Here is a 13644-nt window from a genome sequence, read left to right as displayed (position 1 = left end):
CAACTACTTCTCAGAAAACTAATGTGGTTGCTAGGTATGTATTAATGTTACTTAAATCATATGCAGGATGTAATCCCATTGTCCTCGGGATTTTAAGTTATTCCAAATTTTATTTATTGTTGTTATTATTATTATTTGAGATGGAGTCTCTCTCTGCTGCCCAAGCCAGAGTGCAGTGGCGCTATCTCGGCTTGCTGCAGCCTTCGCCACCTGGGTTCAAGTGATTCTCCTGCTTCAGCCTCCCAAATAGCTGGGATTACAGGCACCTGCCACCACACCCAGATAATTTTTGTATTTTTTAGTAGAGACAGGGCTTTGCCCTGTTGACCAGGCTAGTCTTGAACTCCTCACCTCAGGTGATCCACCCACATCGGCCTCCCAAAGTGGTGGGATTATAGGCATGAGCCACCATGCCTGGCCTATTATTATTTTTTTGAGACAAGGTCTCATTCTGTTGCCCTCACTGGAGTGCAGTGGCATAATCACAGCTCACTGCAGCCTCAACCTCCTGGGCTCAATAGATCCTCCCACCTCAGCCTCCTGAGTAGCTGGAACTACAGATGCGCACCACCATGCCTAGCTAGATTTTTGTTTTTGGCAAATACAGGGTTTCACCATGTTGCCTGGCCTCAAACTCCTGGGCTCAAGCAATCCATCCACTTCGGCCTCCCAAAGTGCTGGGATTACAGGTGTGAGCCACCACACCCAACCCTAGTCCAAATTTTAAGTTAGAATTTAAAAGCTCACTTTAAGTTATAGTTTATGTCATCTAAAAATGCCATGTATTGTTAAGATATGTCATTATTTATTCTATTATGAGAGGAAAACCCTGTCAAGTAAACTAACACTGTATCTGTTGAAAGGGCATTCTGATGTTGAGAGATGTAAAATGTGAAAAAGTGTTTCTTAGGATCCATGAAATAGGTATTTGACTATTTCCCTGCAAGAGACTTTCTTTGCTCAAGTGTGGAAAGCAGTTTTATATATTTATATATACACTATTGTAAACCCCACTGAGATATTTACTTGAGAGAAGAGATCTTTAGATTATGAGCAAATCTCAACTGCATTAACCATTTGTCACAGAATGTTCTGTGGGACAGGAATATTCAGAAATGATGTTTAATTTAAATATTTTAATTTAAAAGTAAATGTTTCCATGAACAAAATGTGAAAGAAAATATATTTTAGAATTGGTGGCATAATACACTAATGATTCCACTTCATTGTGCTCTTCAGAATGATGCAGTTCAGGCACCATTCTTTCAGCTCAGTGCTTCTCCATGTAGCTATTTCTGATTTGTTCATCAGATCTGTTCTCATCTTTGATGTGATGAGAACCTGTGACAAATACCCGTGACAGTTTCCCTGTTGGTATAAACTCTTCTTTGGGTGTTATTTCTTAGAACACTTCCTGAAACAATCTTTTTCTATGTGAACATTGAAGATGGGGGAAGTGCATCTTCAATGGATGGAGGAATTCCAGATGTTACTCAAGTGAGGTTTCTAGGAATTTATAGCAAAACCTTTGCACAGGACCCCAGAGCTCTGTAGGTAAAGTATCCTCCATAGGCCTGGCAGAGGCATATCCAAACTAGAAAATACTTATTTTTTTCTAATTTCAGATAAAATGGCTAAGACAAAGATAATTTTTTAAGAATGTATCATTTCCCAGATATGTGTTGGTGAAACACTAGCTTTAGTAGATCACCATAGATGTTTAGCAGGGGAAAAGCATTGTCAAATAAAATCGGGAAACATATTTAGTGGCATCAAATGAATTTGGAAACTGCCTTTATGGTGAAAATAGCAGATAAACATGGTTATCTGAAATCAGACAAACATGGTTATACTTCTCCCTATCATTCATTGTCCTCCAAGAATTCTCCTCTCTCAAATGGGGACAGTGATGACTATTCTCATGGGTTTGTTGTGATTAAGTAAAATAATGCATAGAGCAATCGGGCTGCCTGAAATTGGTGATATCACTGTGAACTCCCAATGATTTTACCCTTTTGTCAATCTTTGTGACCATTCAAAATATAAACTCATTTTACTCTTAAAATACATGGACAATAATGAATGATCCAAAGTAGGGATGTTCACAATTTGTTCCTTGGAAGTCTAGGGGTTCTGTGAAAGTGGCTCAAGGACTACCCTGTGAAGGGATAAGAGTCTGAGAGTTCTAACTCTTGGTGAGTTTTGCTCTTATTTGTATTAATGTCTGTACACTTTCGTACTCCAATCAAGACCAGCCCTAACGTCTATACTCACATTCCCAGTTTCTTCCTCAACAGTTCCACCTTGAAGTCTAAATTTAAAGTAGCTAACACCAAAGTCAAGATTCCTCAATCTGTCTCAGCTTACCTTCCCTTACTTCCTTACCTTACTGAATGATAACATTCTTCTTCCAGATAATCAGGCTTAAAATTCTTGAGTCATGCTCAGCTTCCTTCTCTTTCACACTCCACATCTAATCCATGAATACATCCTTTGGCTCTTCCTTTAAAATATGTCCCAAATGCCTTGATTTATCATCAGTCCTATAGCTGTTGACTCCTTAGTCCAAGGATTATTGCAGTGACATCCCAACTGGCATTCCTACTTCTGCCTTACCTCCTTCAAACTCTTTTACTCATAGCAACCAGTGTATTCTTTAAGTTTAAGCTCCTCTGTTCAAAATATATATTGGCTTCCCGTCTCTCTTAGAGGGAAACCAAAGGCTTACTGTAGTGTAAGGCTTGTCTAATCTTAGGTTCTGGTTCTGACTCTCACCTTGTGTCCGCATTACTAACTCAATTCCAGTCACCCCAGCCTCCTTGTAGACACAGGTACTCCAGCATGTGCCTGCCACAGGAATTTTCAACTCCTAGTTTCTCTGCCTGGAGTGTTCTTCTCCCAAAAACTACATGCATTGCTCTTCACTTTTCTGTGCTCAGATGTCAACTTATCAGACAGGATCTCTCATTCCACCAATTTAACATGGCTTCTGATATTCCTAGATAACTCTATCTGCTTTGCTTTTTTCATAGCTGTTATCACCTCCTATCATAGTGTATATTTATTGATAAATTAGTTTATTGCCCATATCCTCACATATCCTATAATGTGAGATCAATGAAAACCACAGCATATTGGTGTTGTTCAAGGTTGTATCTCCAGCCCTACAATAATGCCAGCAACATAATATATATTCACTAAATACGTACTGAATGAAGAAATAAATCAAGATTCTACTTAAGATTATTTCAAAAAAATGTTCTGCTTCCTAAGAAAGATTTGAAAAACTCATGAAAACCTCTGATATATATATGCAGGTTGGTGATGTCCTTATGAACTATAAATATACTTAGCTAGCACTTTTTATTCAATTTAGCATACTGAATAAGAACTTATTTTTAACACAGTCAGGATATGGACAATAAGATGCCCATTTTTAATATGTGCAGGAGAAGAAACAGAATAAATGCCTTATGCCAATTGTATTTTCAGTTATTTAAATCAGAGCTTGCCAGTGGAGTTCTGTAAATCATTAACAGGTGCACAGGTAACAAAGTCAAGCACACAGCAAAGGTCTAATAAATGTTAGCTATTATTGTTTGTATGCATAATCTTTCCCTATATGTGTGTTATTGTGGTGGTGGTTGTTGTTGTTTTTATCCTTTGTAGATATTGGAGATATAGTGAAGAAATGAAAACAATGGACCCTGGCTATCCCAAGCCAATCACAGTCTGGAAAGGGATCCCTGAATCTCCTCAGGGAGCATTTGTACACAAAGAAAATGGTATGCAACATGTGCTTTCTACATTTCATAAGTTTGCTATCTTAGTAACACATTAGGCTTTTTCAGTGTGCTAAATTAAGCCATTGGAAAGTGCTATACTGGAGCTATGTAATACTGTATTTCTATTTATATGAACTTTTTTCCTAGATTTACATGTAATATTATGCTGTAGACATTTTTTAACCTCAACTTATTTTAGTTGGTAAAAAAGTCATTAGAAAAAAGACGAGTAACAGTTTAATATGGAAGTTGTGTATACCTTTGAAGTAATCTCACCTGTATTTCTATTAAAATTCCTGTAAAGATAATAAAAATACATGGGACAGAACCGGTCACAAGGAAGATAGAGGTGCCACTCGAGGTATTATATCTGGTAATAATGCATGTTGAGAATTATAATTTTTTATGTATTCTTTGACTTAGAGTGTCAGCAAGCAAGGAAGATTCCAGCTCAATATAGTGAGAATAGAGTGGATATATGATGGCATAATAACAAGAAAAAATCCGAGAGCTGCCCTCTTTACTTGCTATCCCAGGATTTCACATTCAGCTAGATCCCGAGTGGAAAGCTAGCCAAGCCATGGATAATCCTTACTCCCCTATCTGTTGGCATATATGAAATGTAAACATATCTCTTCTCATCCAGGGATTAGTAAATACGAATAAATCATAATAACAATTTGAAATTGAATGTATATGCAATATTTCAGAACAAAGGAAAGGAAAATGACATTCTGAAATACAGAGAAAAAAATTTACCTCATCAAACTATTTTCGATATGAAGCATAAGAAAATAGTATATTATATATGTCCTCAATAACATGAAAAGTCTGTGACATATGTTCAACATAAGCAAAAATAGGCATCTTTTGCAAGACAAACTTAAGTGCATCTAGGGGCAAGGAAGAGAAAGCAAGGTTAATAAAAGAGTCAGGGGAGAATGAAAAAATCATACTAGCACTGAAAACTGTGATTGACCATAAGCATATTGCAAAATTAAGAAAACTCTACACTGGCAGGGGATGGGGGCTCACGCCTGGGAGGCTGAGGTGGGTAGATTCCCTGAGGTCAGGAGTTTGAAACCAGCCTGGCCAAAATGGTGACACCCCCATCTCTATTAAAATATAAAATTATCCAGGCATGGTGGTGTGCACCTGTAGTCCCAGCTACTCAGGAGCCTGAGGCAGGAAGATTGATTGAAACCAGGAGAAGGAGGTTGCAGTGAGCTGTGATCATGCCACTGCACTCCAGGCTGGGCGACAGAGCCAGACTCTGTCTCAGAAAAAAAAAAAAAAAAAAAAAAAGGAAGAAAAAGAAAACTGTATACTAGTATAAACTTGAAAGAACTTGGAACCAGGATAAATTAATACCAATCAGAAAAATCAAAGTACATGTACTGTTTGTTGAGCATTGCTGTATGTATAATGATATACCACTACATTCTGTGTGATAGTGTCCCAGAAGTGGAACACTGTAGGCAGAGGCAAAGTCAAAAAGAACCTTGAAGTCCTGATCATAGTACTGGCTGAGAAAAATAATTTTTTTGTATTCTCTTGGCTCAGAAAATTGAAAGACCAAGTTAAGATATTACTTGTATGTGACAGAAGCAGAAATCCATAGAACAGTGAGACTAAGATTAAAACATAACTCTCTGAGATAAAAAGGAAAGGAATAAGAGAGTAAAGGAAGTCACTATAAAGTCACATCAGAGGTAGTAAAATCACATTAATAATGTGCCTCAAAACTTTCGAAGCTATACAGATAAAAAGGACAAAGAAATGAAAAAATGTGAAAGATGAGCACATCAGTTTATTTGTCCACATGTATTAAATAGCAACTTCTCACTAATGAGCATGTAAGAGTAAGAAATAGAACACAGAGACCCTCCTCTCAGGGTGCATCTACTAAGCTATATAATAGTACCAGCTGTGGAGAATTATGTCTCATTACACTTTTAGGATGAAACAATAGAAAAGTCCAGTAAGGTTCAGTCAAACATAAAAGGATCATCAAATAAAACATAGCCTCATTAATTTATTTTCCAGAATTTCTCAAAACAATGAAAATTTAGTTAAGAATTCACCAGAAGTTGTTCTTCATAAGCATATATACAAAAATACATGTCAAAGCTGCTTTTAAAAGAAAAAAAAATACAAATACCTAAATATTTATTCAGCCAACTGACCTTTCATAAATGAAAAAACCCTAAATTATTGAACAAGATGAATTTTGCAGGATCAAGGTCTGACATACTTCTGTTACCAAGATTTTAGGCTACTTCCTTTCAAATGCTTACACTATCTCCTAGTAACTAGACTTTTTTTTTTTTTTTTTTTTTTTTTTGAGACAGAGTCTCATCTAACTATGGTACCCAGGCTGGTCTGTAACTCCTGTATGATGCCCAGCCTGGTGTTGAACTCCTGGGCTCAAGCAGTCCTCTTACCTCGACCTCCCAAAGTGCTGGGATTACAGGCATGAGCCTCTACAACAAGCCTAGACTTTTTATGTGTACCAAGTATATTCAATAACTACAATTCTACTCCTGTATGTGGAGTGTGTTACTATAAAAATTGGCCTACAGAACTGTATAGTATGTAAATAGAAACTTCTTAACTTGTGTGTAATGTCCAGTAGCTCTATAGTAATTAGCTTTAGCTAAAAATTAAAGATGAGGACACTTTCAGCTGTTGGTTTCCAGTTTATATAAGAAGTGCATTCACCTCTTTTGAAGGTCTGTTTAATTCTAGATCAATGCCATTATTTAACTATGATTGTCTAATGTACTGTTATTTGGCAGGCCCTCAGTGTTACAATGGCAGGCCCATTTCTTCATCCAAGCCTGTTGAGTAATTATATTGAATTTCATTAATGTGATCAAATAGCAACTCTCGGCAGAAAAACTCGAATCTACATACACCTGTTTTCACTTGGCAAGTTGCCCTCACTGCAAAACTGTCCTACGAAACTAAAAGCAGCAGTAGGTGTTTATGGCATTGAAGAGAATGATTTCCAGAATAAAGTGACCTGAAGTGATCATCTGCCCTATCTGAAATTTCTTGAGAGATGTCGGAGTTCTTCATTCAAAAATGATACCTCTCACACCCTTGGACGTTTAACCTACAAGTATTTAATAAAAGACAGGAGATCTCTGAGGTCGGGAGTTTGAGATCAGCCTGACTAACATGGAGAAACCCTGTCTCTACTAAAAATACAAAATTAGCCAGGCCTGATGGCGTATGCCTGTAATCCCAGCTACTCAAGAGGCTGAAGCAGGAGAATCGCTTGAACCCAGGAGGCAGAGGTTGCCGTGAGCCGAGATCGGGACATTGCGCTCCACCCTGGGCAGCAAGAGTGAAACTCCGTCTCAAATAAAAAAGACAGTAGATACCTAAAGGGACCCAGTCTTAAAAAATTATTAAGTATCCAGGCTCTAGATCTAGATCAAGATTTAAATATTGTGTTCACCAGAACATGAGCATGTTATTTTGTCTCTGATCCTCAATATCGTGGGCTTAAAAGAAAGGATAGTTAATTCTACCTGATAGAGTATTTGTGAGGATTAAAAGACAGGTCGTCTACTAAACTTTAACACAATGCTTCTTCCATAATAAGTCCTCAATAAAACAGGAAAAAATATTACCTTCATTAATGATTATAAACTATGATTTATGCTTTCTATCAAAAATAGATAACTCCTAAAATATAGTTTTAAGTAACTATAGTGTTAAAACATTTCTTCTTGATTTTTTAAGTTTTATCTCAAAGGACAAATTAAGTCAAAGTATTATGGTCACACAGAAACTTGACATGAATGAGCTGTGGACAGAAAGAAAAAAATGGATATGTGCCCAACAAAAAGATAAAATTTGGAGAACAGACCTAGGAAAAATGTCCCTATTTGTCGTTTAATCATCAGGAGCTTACAAAGTGTATTGTATGCATTCATAATGTTTTAGAAAATAAATTGCATGTTACTTGAGCCTCCCACATCCCACCTCCTCCCCGTGAAATATAAGGTACTAGGAAGTATTAAAAATGGAATTGTAGGTTTATGTTCTATTTTATTCTTAAAATAGTGAATAATGGCTTTGGTACTTCTATAAAATATAGCTAGGTGACACAAATTAAACATACTTTTAATAAAGTATAATAAAGAGGACAAAAGGAGAAGGAACACAATGTTTATGACCTAGAGCCAGAAATGAGGTTAGAGTACCAAATACTATGAATACGTCTTTACATGTTGAGGTTCTTTGCAGACAAATGAAACCCCCTCCAGTTTTATGATTTATATTTTATTATGATTTCTCATCCAAATTACAAAAGGAAGCCTGTCGTTTAGAAGGAGCACAGATTCCTGATACTAAGATGATTAGAAATTTCCCTTGAGGTGTTTCATAGAGAAGCCTCTTTATCATATATTGAACAATGTTCCCAGTAACAGCCTGAGAGTAAACAGTGTTTCAGTTTATAAGGCTGTTTCAGCATCTTTCAATATAGGTTGATATTATCACACTAATATGTAATTTTGTAACAGCAGTCCTATAGGTGAGCAAAAAGATAAGGTTCTCTTTTCTAGCTTGGACTAGGAGTAGATTGCATAGCACAGTCTTTGAACAGTCCTCTGTAAATGATATTTCTCTCTCTGGACTGCGCTTTCCATAGGCATTAGATGGCATCATTCCTGGAGCACAGCAGCCACAGCCATCTTAACAGACAGCTGAGCTGAAAATAGTGTTTTCTTCCTTTGAAAACTGAAGGGCCTTAAAATACATCTCTTAAGACATAGCCTATTTTAATAACATTTCTCTACATATACACTGTCACAAATAAGTGGTACCTGTGTGTGTGTATGTTTTTCCCCCTAGGCTTTACGTATTTCTACAAAGGAAAGGAGTATTGGAAATTCAACAACCAGATACTCAAGGTAGAACCTGGATATCCAAGATCCATCCTCAAGGATTTTATGGGCTGTGATGGACCAACAGACAGAGTTAAAGAAGGACACAGCCCACCAGATGATGTAGACATTGTCATCAAACTGGACAACACAGCCAGCACTGTGAAAGCCATAGCTATTGTCATTCCCTGCATCTTGGCCTTATGCCTCCTTGTATTGGTTTACACTGTGTTCCAGTTCAAGAGGAAAGGAACACCCCGCCACATACTGTACTGTAAACGCTCTATGCAAGAGTGGGTGTGATGTAGGGTTTTTTTCTTCTTTCTTTCTTTTGCAGGAGTTTGTGGTAACTTGAGATTCAAGACAAGAGCTGTTATGCTGTTTCCTAGCTAGGAGCAGGCTTGTGGCAGCCTGATTCGGGGCTGACCTTTCAAACCCAGAGGGTTGCTGGTCCTGCACATGAGTGGAAATGCACTCATGGGGAAGCTTCCATGATGCACAGTATCTGCTGTTCTTCAGTCCTTTGTCTTTCTTTGTCATTCAGTTCTAGGCCTTTCCTCTGCACGCTCAATGCCCAGTAAAATTTCAGGATTAACTAAAGAAGAGGAGAAAAAGAAGAAAAGATTCTTCTTAAAAGTTTCTAATGTTATTTTCCTTCTGAAGTCTGAGCCCATTTCTGGGGGGAGAAAAAAAAAAAAAGCAAATCAGAAAACCCACGATTTTCTTTCTTTTTTTTTTTTCTTTTTTTTTCTTTTGCTTTAAAACAAAGGGAAAAAAGAGTTTAAAAAAAGAACCCACAATTGAACTTCCAGGAAAGTGTGAAGACCCAAAACAGCTTTGTCTCCAAAGAAGATAGCTCTCTGACTGCTTTGGATAGTCTCCTACACACCATTTTGTCAGGTGGGAGATTTGGAATACACATGCAGGACGTTAGACTGTTGGGACAGCCATTTTCCAACAACCAAGGGGCCAAAATATCTGCAATATAGTAACAGCCTTAATAATACATCCATTTTTCATTTTATACAGCTGTTCTCAGCTATGTCCTCAATGTTTCATCGCATTTATATTCATAGCTATTTTCAAACACGACCTTTTAATTGTTTTTGAAGTATTTCTAAACCCCTTCTTTCCACCTTACTCCTCCATCATTGTGATAATCTTCCCAAGTTGTTTTAGGCCATTGCCCCAGGCCTTCCATGGGTCTGTCAGGTATATTCATTACAAAGCAGAGCAAGAAGCAGTGTATCTCTGAAGTGGATTACAGTGACAGTTATTTTACAAGGATTTGTGACACTAGTAATATACCCATGTAACCCTTTGAGAACTATCACACCAGCTTTCAGAGTCTTAGGATTGTTGGTTTTGTGATCTGATAAGTTACAGAACTGGGCAATGGTAAAAACAGTCACAGGTTCAAGAAGATCAGGTTTTTAAAACATTATGTCCTATTATGTCATGTAATTTTAAATGATTTACAAGACTACATAAATGTGTTTATAGCAAACAGAAATGATGTTACTTGCCAAAATTTTCTGGCAAATAAAAAAGGTATTTTATTAAGAATCTCGTAAGACTGAAATTTTATTTGAAAAACTGATAACAGCCTAAGTCTTCTCTTTTTTTGTTTCAGGCATACTGAATTTCTGTTTTAAAATCCATTGCATGAAAATTCAATTTGCCTTGGTATATGCAGTTAGCATTGCCATTTTAAAAATGAATTAAAACGATGACTCTGAAGTTGCATGAATATGCTCCAGTGCATTACCTATTGCATGTCCACCATAGTTCTCAAAGGGTTAATGTGGCTTCTGGCATTTAGCCGTCCATTTGATCACTGACAGAGCCAAGAGACCACCAAAGCATTTCATTGTTGAGTGTAATTTGTCCTAACAGCAGTATTGTCATTTTCATGTGACCTGCAGAGCAGGTTTGTATCAATATTTTTTTCCTAGAGAAAAGTCAGCAACTGACAGACCTCTTTATTGATTTTTAGGAGCTGCTTCTTGCAGTGAAAGGCTTTACAGCCACTGGGCTGTGAACTTATTAGAGATGGTCAGAATGAATGCACCCCATGAGTCAGACATTGGCTTTGTGTGAAAGCCAGCTTTGAGGGGATTAGCTTTTGAAACAATGAACAGCTTGCCTTGAACTTGATTATTGATCTATTGACTGTCATTAACAACAACTTAAACATTGTCTTCTGTGAAAATTTTCCTTGAAGAGTCCTGTTCTATGTCTTTGCCCTTTGACCTTTAACTTGCAAACTGGCACAAACTGAAGGAAATCTGGTGTTGCTTCTCCATTGGATTAGTTGTTCTCTAAAATCTAGTAAGCATGAGCTGTTTCCTTAGAGTGGAGAGAGTGGTGATGGCAGATCTGCAGATGGACACTTTGCTCTTTACATGCACACTCTGAAAATGCCCTATAGGTAGAAGTGAATTTTAATTTCATTATAATATAATTTCAAGTCTAAATTCATCATTTTAGTACAAATTACAAAAAACTATAGGAAAAAAAAACCTCAAATACTTGAATGGCCAGTGTGGCTTTTATATAAAGCAGGAATTTTATACTAGTAAAATTTCTTACTCATTTGCTAATAATACACATTTCCAGATGATTTTTAATGAGTGTAGGTATACATTCTTATTTCAAAATGGATAGTTTGGCTGCCTTGAATTTATATTTATACTCAACATAGCATGAAAATTAGAATGCCTTTTGGTTAAACTACATGTTTATGATTTGGTTGAGGAAAATATTTTATAATTGTAGGTGGCATGCTGCAAAGCCTTGCAGATTGTTATTTCTTACAACCTGAGCATATATACTGTGAGGCTAAGAAAAAAGAACAGTAAGAAAAGAAGAATGGCTTTACAGTAAAATATCATCAATGCAGATGATATTTTAAGAGGATATTGGAGATTACGTACGCAAGGGCCAAGAAAGCAAGAAATGAGAACCAGAGTCAGCCCTGTAGCTTTACTTCAGTGCTTCCATTCTAGATGATGCTGATATTATAAAGAGTTAGTCACTGATGCTAAGCATGGAGGACTATATACATAAGCTCGTTTATATAGTGTTTGCTTGTAGGAGGGTTTAATCCTTTTAGGGCCTTGATATCAAGGAAAAAATAACTGGAAACTATATTTTGCTAAAGATAGAAATGAGGAACTGTGTCATTTTGGGACATGTGCAAATCATTGAGGAACTCCATCACCCTGCATTGAAAATTGATTTTTTTCCTCTAAAATGAGAAAGAAACTGAATAAGCAATCTGTTGCCTCTTTACTCATTCATCACAATATCCTGATTCGTCATAAGACTATAAGTATAAAGGGCTAGAAAATAATCATAGCATTAAGAAGGAAGGAGTCTATCATTATGCTTGAATTCTGGCAAATGTCATGAATAAGGGTTGGGTCATATTTACTTTAATATGACACAAGATTTATGTGATAAGCAAAGGCATATAAGGCTACTCTTTTGACTAGAACATTTCAGTTATCAGGCTGTGTTATTACAAGAGATAAGAAGACAATAAGGACAATGTAATCACAAACACTGGGATACCATTTGTTTATTGTACACCAGCTACTTTGTGGATCTAGTTCCTGACTCCTCTTCTACTTGGGGTTTGGGAAAAAAGTCTCAATCCAAATGGAACAGTGATAGGGAAAGTAATTGATCTAACACATAAGAACAGTGATTCAAAACCAATGTGGAATAAATTTCCATGGGTCAATAACATAAGGTGTCAGTTCAGTATTAGTAGAGATATGCAAGGCATCGAATATCACTAAAAACATGAAAAGCTCAGACATACCATTTCCCAAATTGAAATGAAAACACATTCATGCCTGCAAAAATAATTGTTCTGCTTCATTTATCATTACTTTATCTAATGTAAACACAAATGTAAACAAGGCAGTGTTCTTCACATAAAGTGACCATATAGTTAAGAATTTTAGTAAAATATTGTTGTTCTATATATTATTAAACAAATGCAATGAAGTATTAAAATAGCTGATCAGTTTGAATTTCCTGTAAAGCAGTAATTCCGCATCAGAATTGTAGATAAGGTTGTGAATTTACTGACTCACTTCCGAACAGTGTCTGTTGACATGGCAGTCAGAGCAGGTGAATACAGATGCTCTTTCTGATTACAAAGGTTATAGAGCTAAATTAGACAGCATTATGTGATACTAGCAAAGACAACTTCTGTTATAAATCAGAGGGCAAGACTTTTCTGAATCAATGTGATAAATTACTAAGTAATGATTACCAAAAATAATTACTAAGTAATAAAGGATACAGACTGGTTTACTGAAAAAATCAAGTGTTACATTTAATAATTACCCATAATCTTTTTTTATTAACACATAATTTGGCCATTTCATATACTATGTACCTATTTTCATTCCCTCTCTGTGGGTCATTAAAAAACACAATGTGGTGGATAAGAACATTGTCCAAACTTCACTGCTAGTTCCAGTACATAGATGATGGCATATAAACTGGATTGTAGGGGTAGTCATATTTGCAAGTTCTACGTATTATGCTAATATCTCTAGTGTGGTATACATACACACCCACACTTTGTGGATCTTACAGTGGAATAAATAGTGTGTCCACATTAACTAAACTCAAAATGCTATCTGAAGAGGAATGGATGCTATAAGCAAACAGACTGAGTTAAACTGAGTCATGAAAATATATATATTTTTAAGTTTTTGGAATCATTTCCAGAAACGAATAAAGGGAATTATTTACTGATAGTATTGAGTCTGTGAGATTATAGCATATACTGAAACAATCTTCTGGATGGTGGTAAGGTCTTTTTTAGCAAACACAGTAAAGAGTTTATTTCATTTCTGATGCTTTCAAGGGCATATTCCAAAGTATCACAGATGTCAAATAGAATATGCTATATAAACCAAAAATGTACATTTCAG

At 36.3% G+C, this 13644-nt stretch overlaps 1 protein-coding gene across 1 annotated transcript in view; it reads left to right on the top strand.

Annotated features, from left to right (window-relative positions):
• The window catches only part of MMP16 (matrix metallopeptidase 16), a 295760-nt gene extending 282739 nt beyond the window's left edge, over positions 1–13021 (top strand). The window contains exons 9-10 of the mRNA XM_017896416.1: positions 3670–3785; positions 8655–13021. Coding sequence (XP_017751905.1) covers positions 3670–3785; positions 8655–8989 — 451 coding nt within the window. The 3' untranslated portion in view covers positions 8990–13021. The remainder of the gene's footprint in view (positions 1–3669; positions 3786–8654) is intronic.
• The last annotated feature ends 623 nt before the right edge of the window (positions 13022–13644 follow it).

This window comes from Rhinopithecus bieti, unplaced genomic scaffold (genome assembly GCF_001698545.2).
Source record: "Rhinopithecus bieti isolate Rb0 unplaced genomic scaffold, ASM169854v2 scaffold_27185, whole genome shotgun sequence".
Taxonomy (NCBI): Eukaryota; Metazoa; Chordata; class Mammalia; order Primates; family Cercopithecidae; genus Rhinopithecus; species Rhinopithecus bieti.
This window is presented reverse-complemented; position numbering and strand designations above follow the sequence as displayed.